The following is a 22,603-nucleotide window of genomic DNA, read 5'->3' as shown; positions in this document are numbered from 1 at the left end:
AAAGTGGGCAGTGGTGGATAAATTTCACGATTACCTCTATGGGGCTAAATTCACTGTCCGGACGGACAATAACCCACTAACCTATGTACTAACAACGGCCAAGCTAAATGCAGCCGGACATCGGTGGTTGGCTGCCTTAGCCACGTATGATTTCAATATCCAGTACCGACCTGGCAAAGCCAATGTGGATGCTGACCTGCTTTCCAGAAACATGGCCGAGGAGGCATGGAGAAGAGACTGTGAGGAGGTACCTCAGATAGGGGTAAAATCCATCTGTCAGAGGATCGGTGGTACGGAGTTGTATGGGATACCGCCCCGATATGTGGATCAACTGGGAGCTTCTCCGGAGAGTATCCCTGAGGTGTTCGCTTTCCCTACTCACATTTCTCTGGGTTCCTTGAGACAGTTGTCCAAAGCTGAATTGGTAGCAGCTCAGAAGAAGGATGATGTCCTACAGAGTGTGATGAGAGCTATGCAGGAAGGAAAGTGGCCAGGTGACAAAGGAACTGCTCCTGAACTGATGTGGTTTAAGAGAGAAAAAAACCGACTTGTGTTGCAAGATGGGTTGTTGCAAAGGACGAGCAAAAGACCTTCTGGAGAACGGGTAACACAGCTGGTGCTGCCGACTGAGTTCCGAGAGGAAGTCCTGCACTCCTTACATGATGATATGGGGCATCTGGGAGTTGATAGAACGATAGATTTGCTACGTGGTAGATTCTATTGGCCCAAGATGGCGATGGATGTGGAACAGTATGTCAAAGACTGTGGAGAGTGTGTTACGCGGAAAACACCTTGCAAGAGGGTTGCACCCCTGCATCAGATTGTAAGTAGTGGCCCAATGGACCTGGTTTGTATAGATTTTCTCTCCATGGAACCAGATTCAAGGGGAATCAGCGATGTATTGGTCGTGACTGATCATTTTACGCGATACGCCCAGGCATTTCCTACTAGGAATCAAAAAGCCCTCACAGTGGCTAAAGTCCTTTTAGAAAAGTACTTTGTGCATTATGGTCTGCCAAGCCGAATACATTCCGACCAAGGGAGAGACTTTGAAAGTCGGGTTATTCGAGAGCTTCTGATGATATTGGGGGTACGGAAATCCCGGACCACTCCCTATCATCCTCAAGGAGATCCTCAACCTGAGAGATTTAACCGCACGTTACTCTCAATGTTAGCGACACTGGGGCATGACAAGAGAAGGTCGTGGAGTCAGCATGTCCCCTATGTCGTCCATGCCTACAACAGTACAAGATGTGACGCCACTGGATACTCCCCATATCTGTTGATGTTTGGCAGAGAAGCTAGGCTGCCAGTGGACCTTTGTTTTGGTACCTCACCGGATGGAACAGGAGACAAACAACATTGCCGGTATGTAGAAAAGCTGAGAGAAGATCTGCAGAAGGCCTATGAGCTCGCACGCAAATCTGCAGACAAGGCACATCAAAGAAACAAAAGAGGCTATGACAGGAAAGTGTGTTTCCAGACTATTAATACGGGTGACAGAGTGCTTCTCCGGAATCTGGGGTTGAGAGGCAAACACAAACTTGAAAGTCGCTGGAGCTCTGTGCCATATATTGTGGTGGGGAAATTACCCAACTTGCCTGTGTACAGAGTGAAGCCTGAAGGTGGGAGGGAGGTTATAAAGACAATACACCGAGATCATCTCTTACCTATCAGTCAGTCTATGAGAATGCCAGAAGCTGAAGGTCGGGAACAGTCACCTGTAAGACCGAAGACAAGACTACAAAGAACAACAGTCAGACCCGAAAGAAAGGCACAAAGCGTACCGGACAGGGAACTAGATGATACTGATTCATCTTCGGACAGGAACTATGGAAGGACTCGTAGATCGTACAGGGAGAGTCTGCATAAACTTTTACCTAGGAGGACCTTTGGGGAGTCACAGGCTGTGGGGTTCTGTGATGAGGACCGTGAACCAGCAGTCCCAGAGAAAGGTGACGAGGAAGAGGTACTCTCTAGCCCTAATGAGGAGGAATGTTCACTGTATGAGGAATCTGAGGAAGTTTCAGGCATTGATGAGTGTCAAAGCTCTGCTCCGGATAAAGAGTTTCAATCAGATAGGGATGAGGCCGTGGCGCACACCCCTGAGTTGGATCAAACTGGCTCAGAACTGGAACAGGAAGATTATCCTATGCCCATTAGTGTTCCTAGGACAAAACGTAGATCAGTTGCTAAGGAAGACGGAGATCTTAGGCGTAGATCTAGCTCTAAAAGACAAGTGAGGCCTGTGATTCGTTTAACGTATGATGAACCAGGTAAGGCTAGTAATCAGCCAATAAAGATTTTCCACAAGGGGATTATTATTAAGTTAGGTTATTAAAATAATTGGTTACTCTAGAACAAATTCTTTTGTTATTCTATGTGTCAGTTGTCTCATGAGGACATGCAGACGTTTAGAAGGGGGAGGATGTAACCCGTGGAAGAAATAATTATAGTTAATATAAGTTCATATAATTTAATAAAGGGTTAGATTTATAATGCTAGTATTGAAAGGTTAACCAATTCTGCACATAAAGAAAAAATGTGTTCATGTATTGTTCTGTGCTTAATGTTATAATATTGTTTGGTATTGTAAGAATATAATTGGAATGTGTAATGTGTATTACCTAACCAGTGAACCAATGAGAAGGGAGTATGTGTCTGAGGGTGGAAGGAAGTACAATGTAAGGAGGAGGGACAAGAGAGGAGACAGAGGCGGGAAGGAGGAGAGTTAATGGTGAAGTACACGGAGAGTGTATTTGCTAAAACCGCCTGTAAAAGTTCACATAAATGATCGGCTAGATCATTTAAAAGTAACTCTACGGGTGGGAAAGTTTGTCGGTGGGTAAGTGTAACTTCGGAGTGAAGTTAACGGCTTAGGACACTGACAAAAGTTAAGAGAGTCAGCGCACGGTGGCTAAAAGTGCCTATGGTGGACGGAGCTGCAAAGTTAGCGGACAGCTAACATCGCGAGTGCCGTGCCAGCGACCCATAGGACACCGGATTCGCCGAACTGTTGCACTGGACTCATCTAACCTCGCGACGGACGGATGCCGATGGAGTCTCCTCATCTTCATAGTAAAGGATTTCCATTTCTTTGATTCTGTGGTATCCCGAAGATTCAGGTACCTGGTTATTTTCCGTATAGTGGAAGTCGCCATTTCGCGAATCTACAACGCACACGAGCGGCGGACAGGCCTGCAACGGTGAACATTTGGGGTTTATGTTTCTAAATTTATGCCTGCTTTATGTTATTTGAACGAATAAGTTTAAGAATTACGGAATATTGATTTATGTGTAGGAGAACCAGTAGTTTGAATTTGATTTAAGGTAACGCAATGGGAATGATTTACAACTGGAAAAGTGTGTTAAATTGTTAAGGCATGTGATTAAGTTTCATTGTAGTAAATACTGATATTGTTGATTTATATTGCTGTGTGTGTATTTCTCTGAATGAGTGCATTATTGGTTATACTTTGCATACTGGAAGTAGGTATTTTAAGGGTACCAATATTTCTGGGGAAGATACAGTTACAATGATTAGTTAGCAAGCATAGTTGTAAGTAAAACAGGTAACTATATATCTTTTGGAGGTTTATACCCTGGGTTTAATATTAGTTTTCATAGGGGCGTTGATACATATAGTCCCCTGGACAACAAAGCTTCTAAATTTGATAAGTAAGGTAAATTATTTATTAGTAAGAGATTACACCCCTTACCAAGGGACCTGGAGTAGCTACCCCTATTTAATGCCAGGCGAGCAAAGGGGCGCTACAACATCATAGGCCTTCTTATCATCAACTTCCTGAGTAGCTTCCTGTCCAACCGTACTGCCAATCGGACAAACTCCTCAAACGAGAGCACCTCTCCTCGGGAGGCGAGCTCGTCCTGCAGCTCCTGATTTAAACCCCGGCGGAAGATTGTCATTAGGGCATCATCTGGCCATTGGAGCCCGGCGGTGATGGTACGAAACTCCAGGGAGTACTCCGCGGCCGAGCGCCCCCCCTGTCTACAGTCCAGGAGGCGGTCTCCAGGTCTCCGCCCAAGAGCGGGGTTGTCAAAAACCTCTAGCAGCGCCTGGTGGAACTCCCGGGTAGAATCGACGAGCGGGCTCTGGTTTGCACACAGCGCCGTCGCCCACTCTCTGGCTTGGCCAGTTAGGAGAGAGAGAATGAAACGCACCTCGGCCGCCTGTGTGCGGAACATCTCTGGATGTTCCTCAACATATATTCCGCACTGCATCAAAAAGCCCCAGCAGGTATCGGGATTGCCGTCATATCGCTCCGGTAAGGCGATGGGAGCGGAAGCGGCGGGTCGAGGCAGTGATGCGGGCAAAGGAACCTGGGCCGCTTGGGTGGCCAGGAGTTGTTCTATGGCCGCCAACCGATTCTCCAAGGCTGCGTTGCGTGCTGGATCCATACTGTTCTGGTGAAGTATTCTGTGGTAACGGCCGAATAACAGGAGCGGGGATCCAGAAATGCGTGCAACAGAAGCCTTTAATGGTAGCATTACAGCAAAGGTACAGATGGGATTAATCGAGAAGGGTAGTCGAGGTGCGAGAGCAGGGGTCCAAAGCCAGAAGGTCAGTCCGACGAAAGTACACGGGACACGGACACAAAGGGGAAGGGGAACAGGAGATGCCGGTCTCAGCGGGTGAGGAAGGTCAGGTTCGGGAGCGGGTCTTGGGAGAGGAAAAGGAGCAGGTAAGGTAAGCACACAAGGTGGACGGAAAAGGTAGGAAAGAACGGGCTGACGCAGGACAAAAGAATGCTTGGTAAGGTTCATAAACATGGCTCAATACTTAGCACCGTTCTGCCGGTGCTCTGTGCTTAAGACTGCTTGTTCATCAGGCGTGACGCGGAGCACCCGGCAAGCTCCGCCTGCATGGGCGTGACAAGTACAAGCAAAATTTCAATGCTAAGACTAGATGCAGAAATGGTAATAAAACAATAAAGGATTATAAGTAGGGATGTTAAACGATTATTTTAATCTCACGCTTTGCTGTTTAATGGCATTTACCACATGTACACATAATAATAGCAGTTACCCAACAGGTGGATCAACACACTATTTAATTACCAACCGTGTAATCGATCTATTTATCAAATGTCTCTAAAAACAGGAGAACCATTGAAAGTGCACTTAATAATGAAAAACATCTTAAGATTTCAAGGTACAGTAGAAGCCTTCTATACAATAAAAGTACTGCAAATGACATTTTTATGATATGCATGCCTCTGTCTGGCAATTTATTTTTTTAATAAATTGACCAGGTAACATTAGGTTCACTATGAGCCGCTAACGGAATGTTTTGATTTCAGCTGTAAATTCTGGGATTGTATGCAACGTCATGACCTGAACTGTCACATTGCTTACAACTATGAAGGAATATTATAGATAAAAATCTTTGCTCATGCTAATCTCCTATTTGTAGTCTTAATGTATGTATTGTTGACAGTGTTTGCAAATCGTTAATGTGGTAAAGTGAGGAGAATGGGACAATGCAGATGCATGGATGCAACCAGACTATGCCTCCCTGGGAGTTTCCCAAGAAGAAATTTAGTGTTAACCTAACCCAGAATGTCACACAGATTCATTCACCAAGACAGGCTGAGGCATGTCTCCAGCTACCAAATATAAACGTATTAATATACAAAGTGATACTATAAAGAAATACAACCATTATATGAAAAATGAAACATGGGCCCACCAGAAAACAGCCCCCTACAGCTCACCTTGATCCAAACACCATGGAATAGGAGTTAATGAGGGTGAGGAATGATCTGAGTGGTAGGGAGGTACACTTATCGAGAGGGCACCCACGTGCTCCGTGCATACACACAGCAAGTGTGATGTACCGTGCATGAGCGGACAGCGAGGAAGCAACTCCAGGAGCCGGGAATCCAAACAGACGGGTTTATTAAGGGAGAACGAAGAGGATCGGGGGAAAACGGCAACAAACATTAATGACAGATCTGACGCAGACGGACTTAGACGTGGACTAAATACAGGAAACAAGCCGAAATAACAGGAAACAGCTGGGCACAATCAGGGAAGCACACATGGATGATCAGGGGGCGTGGCACACACGAGGACTGGACGCGCAGGTGCAGGTCATGACACCAAGCAGTAACAGTTATTTAACGGGTACTTAAAAACACTGTAGTTCAATGGCATCTAACCCCCCGCACCCACGTTCCCCCCCCAGATTCACAGCCCAGCTAACAGTTGGACTGGCAGCAAGGATAAAATCGACCCCAGGACTCCAGCCACTAATACATACTACTCGGGATGCATGAATTAAACATAAATCAAATTCAAATACAATTTTAACAAATCCAAAGCACAATTAAATCAGTACAATACTGATAACATCAAAAAGAAAAACAAACATGGAGATAAAAAAGTGCTGAAACAAAACCACAGTGAACAGGGGAGTAAGAGCATGCAGAAGCAAATCAGCAGCAGTCTTGACATCTAAATCCCTACAATTAAAACAAATAAATGTCATTCACACAACAGCAACAAAACAAGCACTCAAGCAGCAGCTCAAAATTAATAAACAAAATGGCAACGTTGGGTCCCAGGCGCTGAAAAGAGACAGCCCTCCAGATGAGTGGCCAGTGGAAGCAGTCAAATGACACCTAGCTGCCCTATTTATAGGGAATGCACTAATTAAGGGCACTAAATAGGCAGAGCAAAGACATTTCAATCATAGCCAGTAATCTACCGTATATTAAAAAAAAAAAACAATTAATGGCATTTCAAATATCCAGGACTCAGAGTAATGTTAATATTCCATCATTGACATTGGTGAATCATTAATTTTATGAGTTCCATGCTTCCCCTCTCCCCTCCACCCGGGTACTGGGCCTCTGTCACGTCTACTATTTCTACTTTTCTTTGGGATGGCAAGAGACCCTCCTCCGTCAGACACTCTACCCTAATCCATGACTGGTTGGATGGGGGCGTCTCTCTCCCGGACTTTGAAATTTACCACCTTCCTTTTACTCTAAGGCCGGTTTGGAGCTGGATCAGTCCTCCCCAGCATCCCCCTGCCTGGCTTCCTATCGAAGCAGAATATGTTCTCCCCCATCGTCTAGCATCACTTCCTTTCCTCCCTATTAAATTCAAATCCATCTCTGCCTCCATCGGTCCGATTATCTGTCAGGCCCTTCGCACATGGAGAAGGGTTGAGAAATTGTTGGGCCCCTTCCCAAAATGGCACCCCAGTGTTCCGTTGCTCCACAATCCTGTCCTGAACATTGGAGGCCGCCTCATCTCTTCCTTGTTGTGGTCTCAGTCAGTTATCTCCACCCTGGGTGACATTTTTGATAGCTTGGGTCTCAAATCGTTCTAGTCTCATAAGGTCACATTTAATATTCCCTCTTCTTCATATTTTTTCTACCTCCAGCTGAGGTCCATGCTTAGGGTCTGTAATATCTCCTTTTCCTCACCTCTTCCGCTTCACCCACTGTGCAGATTTGCTCTGTCCTTTTCTTCTGTTTCTAAGCCCGTGTCCAGTCTCTATTCCCTCCTCCGCAAATCCTCTCATAAACCTCTCCCCATAATTTCTGTCTGGCAGGGGGAGCTCTCTCCCACCCCCGTCTTATCTTGGAGCGTTATTTTTCATAATATTAAAAACTGTTCTAAAAATCCCAATCACCAGCAAACACAATTTAAGTTTGTTCACGGATTATATCCCACTCCCAGGAAACGCCATCTCATGGGCTTAGAGCCTGACCCCTGTCGTCATATTTGTCCCCTTCAGGTCCCTGGTACCTTTCTCCATATGTTCTGGGACTGTCCTCCAGCGGCTGCTCTTTGGGATTACGTGGCCAGATCTCTCTCTTCAGTTCTTTCCTCTCCCATCCCCCTGTATCCCATGGTCCTCCTTCTCCTGGACTTCTCTTCTCTCTCTCTCTCGCTGCCAGCTGAGGCTTCTGATGTCTGCCTCCTTAGCGGCCAAGTTGTTATTAGCCTCTCGTTGGAAGACTCCTGATCGTGCCATTCCCTCAGTCTGGAAGTCCACCTTTCTTGATCTGCTTCTGCTGGAACTCTCTGCGGCCCGGATTAACAACTCGTCTGGTTCTACAATCCAGAGCTGGGTCCATGACGTGCAGCTGGTCAAGGATTGGTTGCAGGTCATGTCCTGAGGCCGTATTCCTCGTTTTTTGTTTTGATTTTTACTTTCCCTATTCTGACATTTCTCACAGATATAAGTTTGTTATTTCTTTTCTCCTCAATTTTTAGCTGTGCTCTCCGTGGCTGGGTGTGCCGGTAACCATTGTTGGTCTTCTATTTCTTTAAATTGAGCTGCTGTCTCAGGGTGTATTGGGGGTGGAGTATGTTCTGTTCTGTTCCATTTTGTTCTTTGTTAAAAAAAAAATCTCTAATAAAAATTTGGTCACAAAAAAAAAGACATTGGTGAATCAATGAATTGTTCATTCATTCATTTCCTTCATTTCCCCATGTGTCCTATGCAGGGTCACAGGGGTCTGGAGCCTATCCTGGAAACAACAGACGCAAGGCAGGGAGAAACCCAGGATGGGGTGACAACCCATCGCAGGGGTGTCGTCTAATTATTTCTGTCACACTCTCTTGCACATATTTTGCTCTTGATCTCTATCCCTGTGTATCTAAGGCAATTCCTGATAATGCATACATGACAGAAAGGCAAAAATCTGGGAAAAAAACGATGTGTGACTCAAGACAAACCATGAACCAGGACAAAGCATTAAAAGACTGAACAAACAGACAACAAAGCCACAACTACAAACACTGAAATGGAACAGACAAGACGAACAAAAGACTGCGCCTTGAGCAAATCTCACTGCTTTCAGGAACCACCTACTGGCCCAATAGCAAAATCAAACTAAGTATCTGATGGCACTTAGTAGGCATGTAACGATGAATCGTATCAAATCGTGAGTTGAGTGTATCGTTATATCTCTAGCACTTAGTGCATGTGGATCTTTGTGCTTTAAGAATGTTGTCTACACTTCAAATAAACAAATTAAATCTGGCTCCGACCTCTTTTAATTTAGGTCGCTATGCTACAGTTTAACTATGATCTCTGGTTAATTTGTGTTTTTTCTGATTACTTCTAAGCTTCTCTTTTGCACAAGCTCATTCATCCTGGGCTGTGATGTCACAGAGCATTCACGTGATATCCACGGACACCATGTGAAAATGGTTTGATTTTGTTCAAGGACTAAAGGGACTGATTAAACCGAGAGGTGCAGAGAGAAGCTTGTATCAGCCCAGGGAGTAACACTGTTTCAGTGCATCTGATTTAATCCAGAGGCTCAGCATTATTTAATCAGTCTAGTTCAGACACCGGCAATGTGTCTGATTCACTCACCTTAGGGGCTGCAGCAAAGTTTATTACTATATAATATTATGTCTCCTCAACCTCAGTAAACCAAGTGACTAGGTAGAAACCAAGTTATCAGTTTGTAATGTATTACAAAAATTATCTATTGTGTACTAATTCTGGCTGAGAATAGCAGTAACACCACTATTTAGGAATTCATTAGCATCTGGCAGTTTCAAAACTAATCAAAATTTCATGTATCGCTAGGGAGGAACAATACATATTAATAACAATTCAAGTGGCTGTTTGGCTACATAATACAACAGAAATATATATCCATCCATGTTATGTATTCACTTATCCTATGTGGGGTTATGGATCCGGATACAGATGCTAAACAGGCACTGTCCGAGTGTCTCTTAGGCTATTGTGTAGACTCCTCCTTAAACCTCTTACCAAAAGGAGGTGAAAGCATGTCCACAGAAACCTGCCCCTGCCTATAATTGCTCTGACAGAGGCCTTTTGAATTCCACACGGTCTAGAGCACACTAATCCTGCACTGACTGCTTTCAAGCTGCAGGGGGCAGAATCACATCTCACGATAGTTTCTGGCAGCTAGCCCAGTGTTTCAAATTTGCGCTTACTTGTCTATTGAAAAGCAACTCCTGTGTGGCACAGTGCCATCAGGCTCTATGAGGGGAGGGGTTTCCACTAAAACTCACAGCTGGGGAGGCCACACGGAGTGCTCTTTCACTTGTTTGTTTTCATCCAATTGCCAGGCGCCCTGCACGCAGTTTGTTTTATGCGGCAACAGAATTTATTCTTAACTTAGCTCCGTTCTTCTGATGAATAAAAGTAATATTGAATCTTAATCTTTTCTGTCCCCTAGTAATTCCCTAATAAATTCCAGCCAGTTCTTTCCATTATAGCCATTATACTCATGGAAGTATAATTTATTCTGTAAACTCAGTATCTAGCCATTTCTGCATAGCGCTAGCGGCTGCAATGCTTTCCTGCCTTATTTGAAGATTTGGATCGACGTAGACATTTCCAGTCTGCAGACAGGAGCACGTCTGTTCCATGGTGACGGGACCATAGACATGACTCAGCATCAGATGGGTTTCTCTGTAGTGCCGTTTGGCTTGTCAGTGTCTGCAGTAGCAGCTAAGCCAGCTGTTGGGGGTAACTGTGATTCTTTGATGCCATGTGTTGTGTCTTTCCTTCCAGGATGGGGGCACTGCCTGGGGCCCATCTCACTCCTAGCACCCAGCATAATTGCAGTAATATGTGCAAGAAATAACTGAAGTGTATTAAAAACAAACAAACAAAAAAGGGTGAGCTGTTTGAGTTTTTTGAGGGCAGCCGCATGTCCAGGTGGTGTTTCAAATTGTTTATCATGAGTAAAGTGTTACTTTTGCAGTTGATGCTCTTGTTTTACATGAATAAAATGTTGCTTTTGCAGTTGATATTCTTGTTACTGTGGGTGCTATTAATTACAGATACATATTGTTTACAGATGACATCAGGGCTGGAATGGGACTAAAAGTTAGCCCTGGCTTTGGGGCCCCCCACTACCCCACAGTAAATCTGTACATTCTGCTGAGCAGGGGGGAAGGGGGGTCACCCATGATGAACTTTGCCGAGCAGGGGGAAACCCCCAGGATACCTTTTGTCAGCCCATATATGCATTAGCCCCCCAGTATGCCAGCTGGCCAGTCCAACCCTGCATGATATTCAAAAGCATGTCTGTCACTGCCTCTGCAATGTATGTTATGACAGCCTTCCAAAACCACCAAGCTCCCACAGCTACAGGACTTCAGTTTATTATTTTTCGTATCTCTCCAGTGCATTTTCATGCCATTATTAATTTTCTATGTTATTCACTGTTGCTTTGCCTCTCTGTCCCCCATCTCTCTGCCCTCATAATCACACTTGTTGACTCCAAACCAACTAGATCTTACATCAGTAAGCTAAGCTCTCAGGAACCTGTAGATATCTCTACTCTTGCTGGTACCACTGATCATCTTATCATCTTAAATTATTGCCTGCTCTAAAATGAATAAATGAATCAGATGTAATGGGCATAATTTTATTTATGTTATCAATAATTAATTGATATATTAATATAATTGTGTATTTTTAATTGTTTTTAAATCTTTTAAAAAACTTTTACGTTTTATTTCTGTGAGAGGAAATACATGATATTTGCAATAGATTATTTTTTTTTGGTCTTTTGCATTTTAATTAACAAATAGATTTTTTGTACTAAACAACTATTTTTAGAAACTGTATTGGTTTCTGAAGAAGTACTAGTTACAGCTGATCAGGAATACTCGTTTTTAACCATAACATCTTCAGTGAGTACTTCCGGCCAAATTCAAATTGACTGGAGACACATAATCTCAGCTGATCTGACAACCTGACAATGTGGCTGAGTGGGTTTGTTTAATTTGATAATTAACAAAAATGAATTTAAAAACCTAATTAGTGCAAATAGGCAGTTGAGATAATTAATATGTCTGGTCCCACTGCGGGTACATCCAATTCTAGGCAGAACACTGATTGTAAGAGTCATGTTTTAATAGTGACAGTGTTTTTTGTTACGTGAAAATGAAAATGGCTTCTACAACCAAAAAAAATATATACATCAGACAGTAAATGATTTGATTATAATCATCCATCCATCCATCCATTTTCCAAACCGCTTATCCTATTGGGTCGCGGGGGGTCCGGAGCCTATCCCGGAATCAATGGGCACGAGGCAGGGAACAACCCAGGATGGGGGGCCAGCCCATCGCAGGGCTGATTATAATCAAGAAGAATATAATCTTTAATTTAAAACATGGAACCCATGTATGCAATAGATGAAAATAATAAATATCCATCTGTCTTCCAACACAGGACGGGGATGTAAAGCCAATTCTACGCAGTACAGGGGAATGCAGAATTGCTTAACTGTAATTCTTTGGGCTTTGGGAGGCCACCAGAGACCCCAGTGCAAAATCACACGTACAAAGTTGGTATAGTATCCAAACCCTCCCATGTGGGTTTATGAGATAACAGTACTGCCCACTGAGCTACTGGGGCTACATTTGTCCTCAAAAGAGGCTGAATTAAAGGGTTCAGTATTTAGCCTTCACGGTTCATACATTGATACAAGGCTTCTGTATTGTCATCTCAGTTCAAATTCACATATTCCTGGTGATGACTGTGGTATGGCTAAAACTTTACATGAATAATCGTGGTTATTGGTTAAACTGCAGTATGCATATCAGTATTTAGATCTGCTGTCTTTTCATGACAAATGTATGCGTTTATGGATCATCATGCTCCTCTCTCTCCATGATGTCCACAGGTCCATTTGGACTTGTCTTCTCAGCATTTCACCCCGAGCCGTCCCCCCTTAGATCAGACACATGCTGGACCTGCTCATCTCTGCAGCTTAGGGGGTGACTGGGTGGAAGACCTTGGCAGGGATTTGTGCAAAGTCAGAAAGGATATGGAGCCTCTGTTACCTGCTCTCCATAGATATGGGATAAAAGCAGTAGCTCCTTTGGATGTATGTGTCATCTGCAGCACTTGTGTAGTTGGTAAGGAAGAGGTCAGGTGGCAACCATTATATGGGGTGGGAGGGTGGGGGAATTGCATAGGCTGTGGAGGAAGTGACTGCCACATTCTGCTATAAGGCAGGGCTGTCAGGATAGGACTGCCACATCCCTGATGGTGATGATACACAGGGTGACTTTTGGAACACTTTCTCATTGAGAGTGAGCAACAAATTTATCTCTGGAGAATGTTGATCTCAACGGGCAAATCTTCAGATTGCTAGCAGCTGATCACATAACCGAATTGGAAAATCCATCATTGCAATGTCCATCACACTGGCAAAATGTTTTCTGTAATTAAGGGTCCAAAGCACAAAGTGCTATGGAACCTTATTGTTTTTGTTAGGGTTTTTTTCTTTTATTATTTTTCTTCCCTAAAACTGAATGCCCAGCCTAAACCGTAAGTCCTAGGCCTACCAAATTTGGCAAGCTGATGTCAATTCCTACCCATTACTCAGGCCCACCGACCCATCCCAGTCAGTCAGATGGCGGCACTAGTGCCCCCCAATGCGTTTCGGTTGAAATATCCATTTCCAATCGCCATTTGGACTATGAAGCTCTGCCTACTTAGATTTTTTGCTAATTTGCATAATTTGAAAATCCTACTTTTTCCTTAAAGTCCTACCTTGTCCTACTAAATCAGACAAGTGAGGTGTCAAAAACGAATCAGAACTCTCAGCTGATCAATAATTAGTGAAAAAATAAAGACATTTGCCTATCCTATGGCCATTAGCCACGCTCAAACAATGTCCAAATTTGGCCTGTTTTGGTCTAACTGCTATAACTTGGCCCAGCCTTGTCCTACCTCTACCAAATTTGAAATCCTACCTCCCTACCCCATTCTGGGGACACGCTCCAAGGCGGGACATATTTCGTCAATAGAGGGCGCTACAACTAAAAACTGCCAATATCTCCTGACTACCTTGGCCAATCCAAGTGAAATTTGGCATATATGTACTAGGACCCAGCCTGAGGTCAGACAAGTACGATGGCAGTCATAAGTCCTAAAAGTGTGGCCGTCATCAGCCAATCAAAATCAAGCAGCCATTTGACAAGCTTAACAATGGCCAATCCAAACCAAAATTGGCATTACATTTGTCCTCCGACCCTCAGCCCACCCTGTAAAGGACACCTCATTCGGCCAGATGGGGGCGCGACAGTCGTCCTACCTGTACAATCTTCCTACGCTTTGGACCCTTCAGTCACTGCCTGCAGTTGTTTGTTGCTTTTCTTTGATTGGTTGTCTGTTGCTTTGATTAGTTGCCCTGGGTCTCACCTTAATGTCCGTTGCTGGCAAGATTGACAGGCAGCATTGCTGAAAATGTTTCTCCATGAATCGTCACCTTGTGAGTTATACAGGATGAGGACATGAAAGGGTACTTCCTTTTGTACTGGTACTGATATGGCCATCCTCAGGGTTAGCCCAGAACAAGGCTGGCTCCATTCCCACCAGTAAAAGACCAGCATGTAAGGGACTTTTGTTCTTTTCTTGTCTTGACTTTTGTTTTAGGATTACAAATCCTACTTGGATCAGCTACTCTAGTGAACCTGGGCTATGCTCTTGAGACCTTAGCGTCAATCAAATAGCCGTTTTAGCCTGTCACAGATATGAGGTCCCTTCAGGTTGGCAAGGTTGCTCCTGTGAAGTTCAGCTCTGCCACAGTGCTGGGGACCTGGAATGGTCTAACCTTCTTGGCCTTTGTTATGTCGCTTAGGTGATGCACAGCATGTTACCACTTTTACCTAGAATTTTAAAAAGCTGAAAAATTCAGAGGTTTCTTGTTGCTAAGCACTAAGGTTTCATTATTAAAATGGATTATAATTGCAATGGCACACTAAATACCTGTATGAATGTAATGCTCGATGCTTAGGAACAAGGGAACCAAAAAGTCTCTGAAAAGTAATGAACTGTTTTTGGGGATGTTCCTTTCAGATCTTTCATGTCGTCTTAGAACAGGATAAGCAGAGCAGGCCTGTCTTTGATGTGGCCGTGCTCAGTGCCCTGTAACAGTATGTTCCCCTGCCGGACTATAGTCGCTGCTTCCTCCAGTCTCTGAGCTCTGCTCAGCCTGCAACTGCTGATGTGTAGGAGGGCCAAAGCAATAGCTGCAAAGTGGCCAGCACTCTCTGCTGGCAATCAGCAGCTCATTGGTGCAAGTCACCGACTTTACTGAGGACTCTACTGCGGGCAGCCAAGTAATCTCAGCCCATTCCGTTGCCTCCTTTAGCAGAACGATGAATCATTCTGTTTCCAGGGTTCCTCGGTAAATCAGATAGTTGCAGAACGATTTGAACTGTGATCACTCGAGGAGCATGCATACAATGACTGACCCTGATATTTTGTGGGTTGCCTTCTGAATCTTGCTCTCCTTTTCATTGTCCTACAGTCTCTTGAGTGGAACTCGATAGTTTCCACATGGGGAGTTATTGTAAGAGACTGTACTTCTGAATAAGGCGCTACAGCAGTAGAAACCAGAGAAAAGCTTCACTTTAATATGCAGGGATAAACACTCACTGGCCTATAGTAGTTGCTTCTTTAATGCTGGCTTTCAGAAACCTTAGCTCCTATCCCAGGAAGCACTGGACACGACTTGCTCCAAATTCCCATTTAATAATTACAATAAATGGGTAATAATAAAATAAATAATAAATATAATAAAATAATAAAAATAATAAAATAGAAATACATGTCAGTTGTGAATTATGCCTTACGCAATGTTTAACATTCAGAATATTTAGGATTGTGCCTGTAACTTGCAGGATAGGCTCTGGACCCCCATGACCCTGCATAGGACAAGCAGGTATAGAAAATGGATGGATATTTCATCAAGCTACTTGATGATTTTCTTTTCCTCAATGTGTTTATCCATCTATCTTCTGAAACCATTTGTCCTATTCAGGGTTGTGAGGGGTCTGGAGTCTATCCCAGAAGCTATGGGCACAAGACAGGGAACAACCCAGGATGTGATGCCAACCCATCGCAGCGCACACTCACACACCATTCAGTCACACATGCACAGCTATGGGCAATTTGGTAAATACCATTAGCCTCAGCATGTTTTTTGGGAAAACCAGTGTGGAGTTTGTATGTTCTCGCTGTATTGTTGTGGGGTTTCTTTCAGGTAGTCTGGTTTCCCCTCACAGTCCAAAAACATGCTAAGGTTTGTTGGAGTTACCAAATGTATTGGAGTTATAAATGTATTGTGCCCCATAAGTGTGAGTGTGCCCTATCCTGGGTTGTTCCCTGCCTTGTGTTTGTAGCTTCTGGGATAGGCTTGAGCCCCAACCCCCCGAGTAGAAGCAGTTATGGGAAATGGATGGATGTTTCACCTGGAAGATCGTGAACACATCGAGTCCCAAAACTTAGCCCATATAGTTGTTTTGACTTTGCATTATGAGCTGTCACTGCAAGCCCCATGGCCAGTGATAAATGTGCAGGACTTTGTCTTTTGGTCCAGACCTCTGCCACCTTGGCACATCATCCAGATTAGAACTGACTTTCAGATTCCTGCAGTTGATTTTGAGGTGACAGGTTTTTGGCATAGCATTCTTTACTGTAAGGATCTAGTTTGAGAGTCATGCAAAGCTGCTGCGTGCCTTTTAGCTGATAAGGGTTAGATATGCTCATTGTGGCCCCTTGATATTCACCAGTGCTCGTATGCATTTTAGTGTTCATCTCACGTAAATCTTGTGCTATGCTTCTGAATGCATATGCAAGTATTGGGCCTGTGCTTTGCAAACCCATGAAGCTGACTCCTCTTGCTTACATCTGCCTTATTTCACAGGAAGGGCCGTAGGTTAAAGTCAGAACAAGTAGCAGGTCTAGAGAATATGTTTTAAGACCAGTTGGCAACTCACCTTCACCTCTATCACTTTTTAGGACTGGGTGAAATATTTATGGCTGAGTGAAAGTTGGACAGTGCAGTGAAATTCTGCTGGAGAACAATATGGAAGTTCTTCTCTCCTTAATAAACGCATAATGCTGGACAAGTGTTTAAAACATGACCTCAGATGGAGTGTGAGACTTTTGACTGGTGAGTCACTGATTCCACATGCTGGGGTCCTCAGCTTTAATTCAGTGCTTCTTCTCCATCTGTTTATCCATCAGACAGTTTTCTTCTGCTTACCCCGCAGTCCTACACACTTGCCTACGAAATCTCCGCCACCTGCTGTCTCTCAGCAATTTGTCATGCAAAACATTAAAGAAAGTCATACTGATGCATAGAATTTCGGGATGTTAGGCACTGTGAGCTTATCGAGCCCGTGGTTCCGCTGCCAATCATCCTTCGGCGGCAGGTCCGGTTTCAGAGGTGAAATGAGGCGTTCTGTCCTGTGAAGGTTCCCCTGAGTGTCAGCCGAGAAGCTGGCGGGGGGATTTCCAGCGCTTTCCGGCGCTTTCACTTCGCTCTCATCCTGCCCTGCTTCCCCCTGCACATAGCAACATCGACAGTGTAAATGTGATTCCAGAGTCTTGCTGTCCCTCTCTTGCCTTCTCTTCTCTCTTTCAATACACTCATTTGTGCCCTGCATCCATTCATTCCATTTGTCAAGATTAAAAAAAACCAGACGAGACAATGAAAGGGAAAAAAAGATGCGAGAGATGCGATAGGAGTGAGCTCCAGCATAGAGGGTGGAGTGTGTGTGAGCTCTCTCTGTCTCACTCCCTCCCTTCCTCTACCCCACGCCCCCTTCCAGCTCAGTGAAAGCGATGAAGTGTGTGTGTGTTTATATGTATGTGACTGCTGCCTCTTCCTGCCCTATTCCTGCTCACAGCTTCCGAGGACGAGCTGGGAAGGAGAGAGAGCAGCAGAGGCTGACTTGAGAGAAGCCGGAGTAGTCAGGAGCAGCGTGTGGCAGTAACCAGCGGCAGCGATCGCCGCGCTCCGTCCTTCTTAGCCTCCTCCCTGACGCTCAGAGACGCTCGCTGACACACGCCGCCGGCACACAGGCATGCGGGATGGATGTCAGCTAGGCTGAGAGAGAGGTGCTCACATCTGCTAATGCTGATAGACAGCGTGGCGAGACTTTGATGTGTGTGAATCTTTGTGTGTGTGAGGGAGTGTGCATCAGTGTGAATGAAGGGGCTTTGACGTAAATGAGAAAAAGAGAAAAAGCTTTTATTGGTGCTTTGATTACTATCTGACATACAGGAATGACTTTCTTGCCTCAGTCTTCCCTTTGAATAAACAGTTTAAGTGCTAGTATGATGGTAGAGAATGATGTCCCGAAGGGCTTTTCCTGTTTCTCTGCCTCATATTCGCTACCCCTAACTCTGATGGAAGGCTGGAGGCAGGTAGGAGAGTCGTGTGTGTCTGTCTGTACGGATGGGAGTGTAAGGAGCATCTTCATTTCCCATCTTCTTACTCTCTCTTCTGCTTCCTGCAGGACGTGTGGCTGTCTGGGGGGGGTGGTGGCCCTGTCCATCATGAAGGACCTGAAGGAGAGCAGCGGCAGCGACTCGAGCTCAGGCAGCTCTGAGCCGTCTTCCTGGCAGATCTTCTCCCACCACACCACGCTGCACGGACTGCGCTTCATATTCGCCTACGGACCCATCACCGTGCGTCGGCTACTCTGGGCTGCCGCCTTCCTGGCCTCTCTTGGCCTCCTGGTCCTGGAGAGCGCAGAGCGACTGGCCTACTACTTCTCCCACCCCCATGTCATGTGTGTGGACTCGTTTGCCTCCAGCAGCCTGGTCTTCCCTGTTGTCACACTCTGTAACATAAATCCATATCGCTTCAGCCAGCTTAGCCGCAATGACCTGTACCATGCCGGCGAGCTCCTGGCATTGCTGGACGTACACCTGCACATCCCAGACCCCCACCTGGCTGAGGCTGAGGTTCTCGAGGTCCTGACTGAGCGGGCGAACTTCACAGGGTACAAACCGAAGCCCTTCAGCATGAAGGAGTTTACAGAGCGTGTTGGCCACGACCTGAAGGACATGATGCTGTACTGCCGCTATCGGGGCCAGGAGTGCAGCCACAGCGACTTCAGCACAGTGAGTTTACACAGTTTTGTTAACATAGCCGGCTGGGTGCTTCTTTCAGCTGTGGCCAGAGCAAACACTGCAAGTTGTTGGTGAATTACTGATGTCCGGCACTGGCTTTCAGTGGGCAATACCAGTTTAGGAACTTTCATTTTGTTTTAGAACTTCCTTAGATGTTCCTTAGCTTTCCTATATGATTTTTGTAACTGATGTTAGAGGAGAAGTTCCACTTAACAGCAAGGCAGATCCCATTGTATTATTTCTCTTGCTGCCTGTTGTACCCAAAGGTCGAACCTTTGACCTAAAATGCCATTTGACAGCTGTGTGAATTCTGCTCTGCTGACCCATTTTTTAATGTTACTAAATGTTTTTGTAAGATGAGCTGAGTTTCAGCTTCTGAAGATGGAGACAGGAGGACCACACTTTGACATACAAATTACTGTAATTACTCTATTAACTAACATAACTAATGTGGTTCGGGGAGTTACCAAAAGACACCAGATATAGCTAAATCATTCCATAGCTATATATTTGCTGACAGGAAAGGTACAGTGTGCAAAATTGTACAGCAATGATGTCTTTAAGTGTGTATAGGTGTGCATGGCTCCACAGTCATGTCACATCATATCGTTACATCCAGGCGTACTGGACATAGCTGAGGGCATGTCAGCTCTGTATGTCTGCATGCTTGACATCAGTGTGGCAGTGGGGCTGACAGAAACCAGGTCGTAAGGACAAATCGAGTTAACAAGGACAGCAGAGGGATTTGCTGGATTTTCACATAGGCATGTTCACAGTAAATTCACACAAACACACAGGCTTCCCTGTCGAAGTGTTTATATACTGCATAGGGACGTGCCCATTTATTTTTAACAAGTACATTTCTAAACACGGACAAAAGGAGCTGGAACATTGGTATATAAAGTGAATTGCTGAACTGGTACTTAATGTGAACCGATGTACACGTACAAAGAAAGTGATTTGGTAAACTGATACTTAAAGTGAGCTGATACATTGGTATATAAATGATTGGTATATATGTGATGAATTGGTAAATAAAAGGTGGTGGTGTATTGGTATTTAAAGTGATTTGTTCACCTTATATATAAAGTGAGCTGGTGTATTGGACATAAAGTGAGCTGGTACTTAAAGGGAGGTGGTACATTGGCATATGAAGTGAACTGGTGCATAAAGGGAGGTGGTGTATTGGTATGTAAAGTGAACTGGCACACAGAGTAAGTTGTTGAAGTGGAACAGCGAGTGAGCCCTGAAAAACGAGCCTCCAAGGGAATTCGAAGGATGCAATTCAGTAAGAGCATGTAGTTTTTCTTTTGTGCAGCCACACAATCTCATTGCCATCAATATTATTTCAATAATAGGTCACTGACAGGTTTTTTTTTTGCATGAAGCCTTAGAGTTGAAATAATATGCATCAAGCCATAGAGTCATGTCACGTTTCGGTGAGCGAGGGTAATGCACACAGGCAGGAAGCAGGCAAGGCAGGCAGAAAACGGGGATTTATTTGGGTACGGGGACCCAGAAACATGAGACGTAGACTAACATCAATGACAGACGAGGAACTGAGGTAAGACACGGACTGAAATAGACAGGACTGATCAAAATAACTAGACACAGCTGGGTACAATCAGGGAAGCACACGTGGATAATCAGGAGGGCGTGGCACAAACGAGGATCGTACGAGCTGGGCGTGACAGAGTCAGGGTTAAAGAAGACTACAGGCTTGGATCATATAAAGTTTCATATAAACTTTCATATCAACGCATTTAACAGAGAACAAGGGTTTTGGCAATATGACATTTACATCTTTTACATTTGAATATTATTTATTGTTGTCAAACTGCTTCAAGGAATCACTAGTGTATTGTGGGGAATTAGACATTTTTGTTAGGTTATTAGGCCTGACTGCTCATAATTCTGTAATGTGGGCCACAGAGAGCATGAGGTCAGTGCTGTACCAGGTTTAATGAAATTTGTGCATATTATTCTGTAATATTAACTCCGGAATTATCATCATGCTCTGTATGTACTGCAAAACAAAATTCTAAAAAGGAGCTACATTCTAAATCCTAACTGGATTGTCTTTGGCTTCAAACCATGCTGCCAGTATAACATTTGCTGATTGGTCGAAAAATGTAAATGCCTACTGTAAATCCCAACAGCTGTAAAAAAAAAGACCCCTGATCTTGTTAACTGGCAAAATCGCCATGCATTACTTTCATGAAAATTTGCTTTAATAACATAAATACAGAAAAGCTGAAATGCAAACTAAAAAGGCAGTGTTAGAAGAAAGGTTGCCTAAAATAACATCACCTTTTTCACCGGTGATTATAGCGGACAGTAAGATAGTTGCAGTAAGTAAGTGTTACTTAGTTCATTTAATTTTTTTAAAGAGTGACTGATAGACAATAACAATACCATAAACTGAAGTATTAGTTTTATTTGAAGGTTAACACCTTAAAATGAGGGTCTTTCTGGATATTAAGTGCTATTTGCCAAACTGGTTTTAGTAAATTTTTTTCCTGAAACATATACCGTTTGTTCTGAGAGTCTTAAAGTGAGGAAAAAGTCTGTTGGTGAATTTAGTGGAGTGTAACGTTTTTATATTGTAGCTACTTTATTTGCCGATATTTAATCCATGAAACAGAAATGTAGGCATATTTTTATTTTGATATTTATTCGGAATAAATTTAAATTATCTACTGAATAGTTGTAGTTGTATGTTTACGAACAGGAAGGAAACCCTGTATTTGCATTTTATTTTGTCCACACTCTGTGTTAATAAGTGTTTGTGATATCTCACATGTGACATGCCCCACTACTTAGAAAATTCAGAGTATTGGAATTCTGCCAAAAAATACCAAGATATGTATTGCCCAACCCTGAAATACTGAAATATAATGTTGGGTCCAGCTAATGCTCACACAATTCCTTAATATCTGAACAATTATGTTTGATGTTTAGCATGTTATTCAGGCTGTTTATTGGTTCCTCAAATAGTACTGAAGGACCAGAGCAGCGGGAAGCAGTTTGCCATAGTTTACAATGAGGGTGGTTGAATAATATGATTTTTCAGCTTGATGTCCTGTATCCGACGCTTATCTGTCTCCTTTTCACCATCTATATAATTTGATAAGGGATTTACGTATAGATATTAAAATAATAAATAATTAATTCCAGACACTACTATATTTTTTTTATTAATGGTTACAAAGCTTCTGCTGAAAAAATAGCTCAGTTGCTGTTACATCAATGAAAGTCAATGAAAACTCTTGGTACTTGAGCCTTCATTAAGTTTAGATGCGGTATAATAAGGCCTGTTATTGACTAGGTGACACACCACTAAGGATGGGTGAAGTGTGTCAGGTTTAGCACCTGTCCATCCCTGCCCTTCTTCTCCCTTTTTGGCCAGCAGGTGTTCCTGGCCATTCTGTTCCCTCCTTAGTCTGTGACACTTGTGTGTTTTCCTTGTTCCTTAGACTGCTGTGTGGCTGAATGGGTTGTGTGTGTCACAGAGGCTATAACTCTCCAGTCATGGGTTTGAGGCTGGCTCTAGACCACATCCATTTAATTAATTATTTGGTTTTCTGTTCCCCAATGTTTTGTTAAATTCTCCATGTTAGTTTTTCAGTGCTAGGTTTGCCCTCTTTGTGTCTTGTTAGATTTTGGTTTTGCTTGTAT

The 22,603-nt window shown here is 43.8% G+C and overlaps 1 protein-coding gene across 1 annotated transcript in view; it reads left to right on the top strand.

The window, feature by feature from the left end:
• Positions 1–17,697: 17,697 nt before the first annotated feature.
• The window catches only part of LOC125741786 (acid-sensing ion channel 2-like), a 372,506-nt gene continuing 367,600 nt past the window's right edge, over positions 17,698–22,603 (top strand). Inside the window, exons 1-2 of the mRNA XM_049013131.1 lie at positions 17,698–17,905; positions 18,307–18,916. Of these exons, the coding sequence (XP_048869088.1) occupies positions 17,883–17,905; positions 18,307–18,916 (633 nt within the window). The 5' untranslated portion in view covers positions 17,698–17,882. The remainder of the gene's footprint in view (positions 17,906–18,306; positions 18,917–22,603) is intronic.

This window comes from Brienomyrus brachyistius, chromosome 5 (assembly GCF_023856365.1).
Source record: "Brienomyrus brachyistius isolate T26 chromosome 5, BBRACH_0.4, whole genome shotgun sequence".
In the NCBI taxonomy this organism is placed as follows: domain Eukaryota; kingdom Metazoa; phylum Chordata; class Actinopteri; order Osteoglossiformes; family Mormyridae; genus Brienomyrus; species Brienomyrus brachyistius.
Note: the sequence above shows the minus strand (reverse complement) of the source record. Positions and strands in the feature narration are given on the sequence as shown.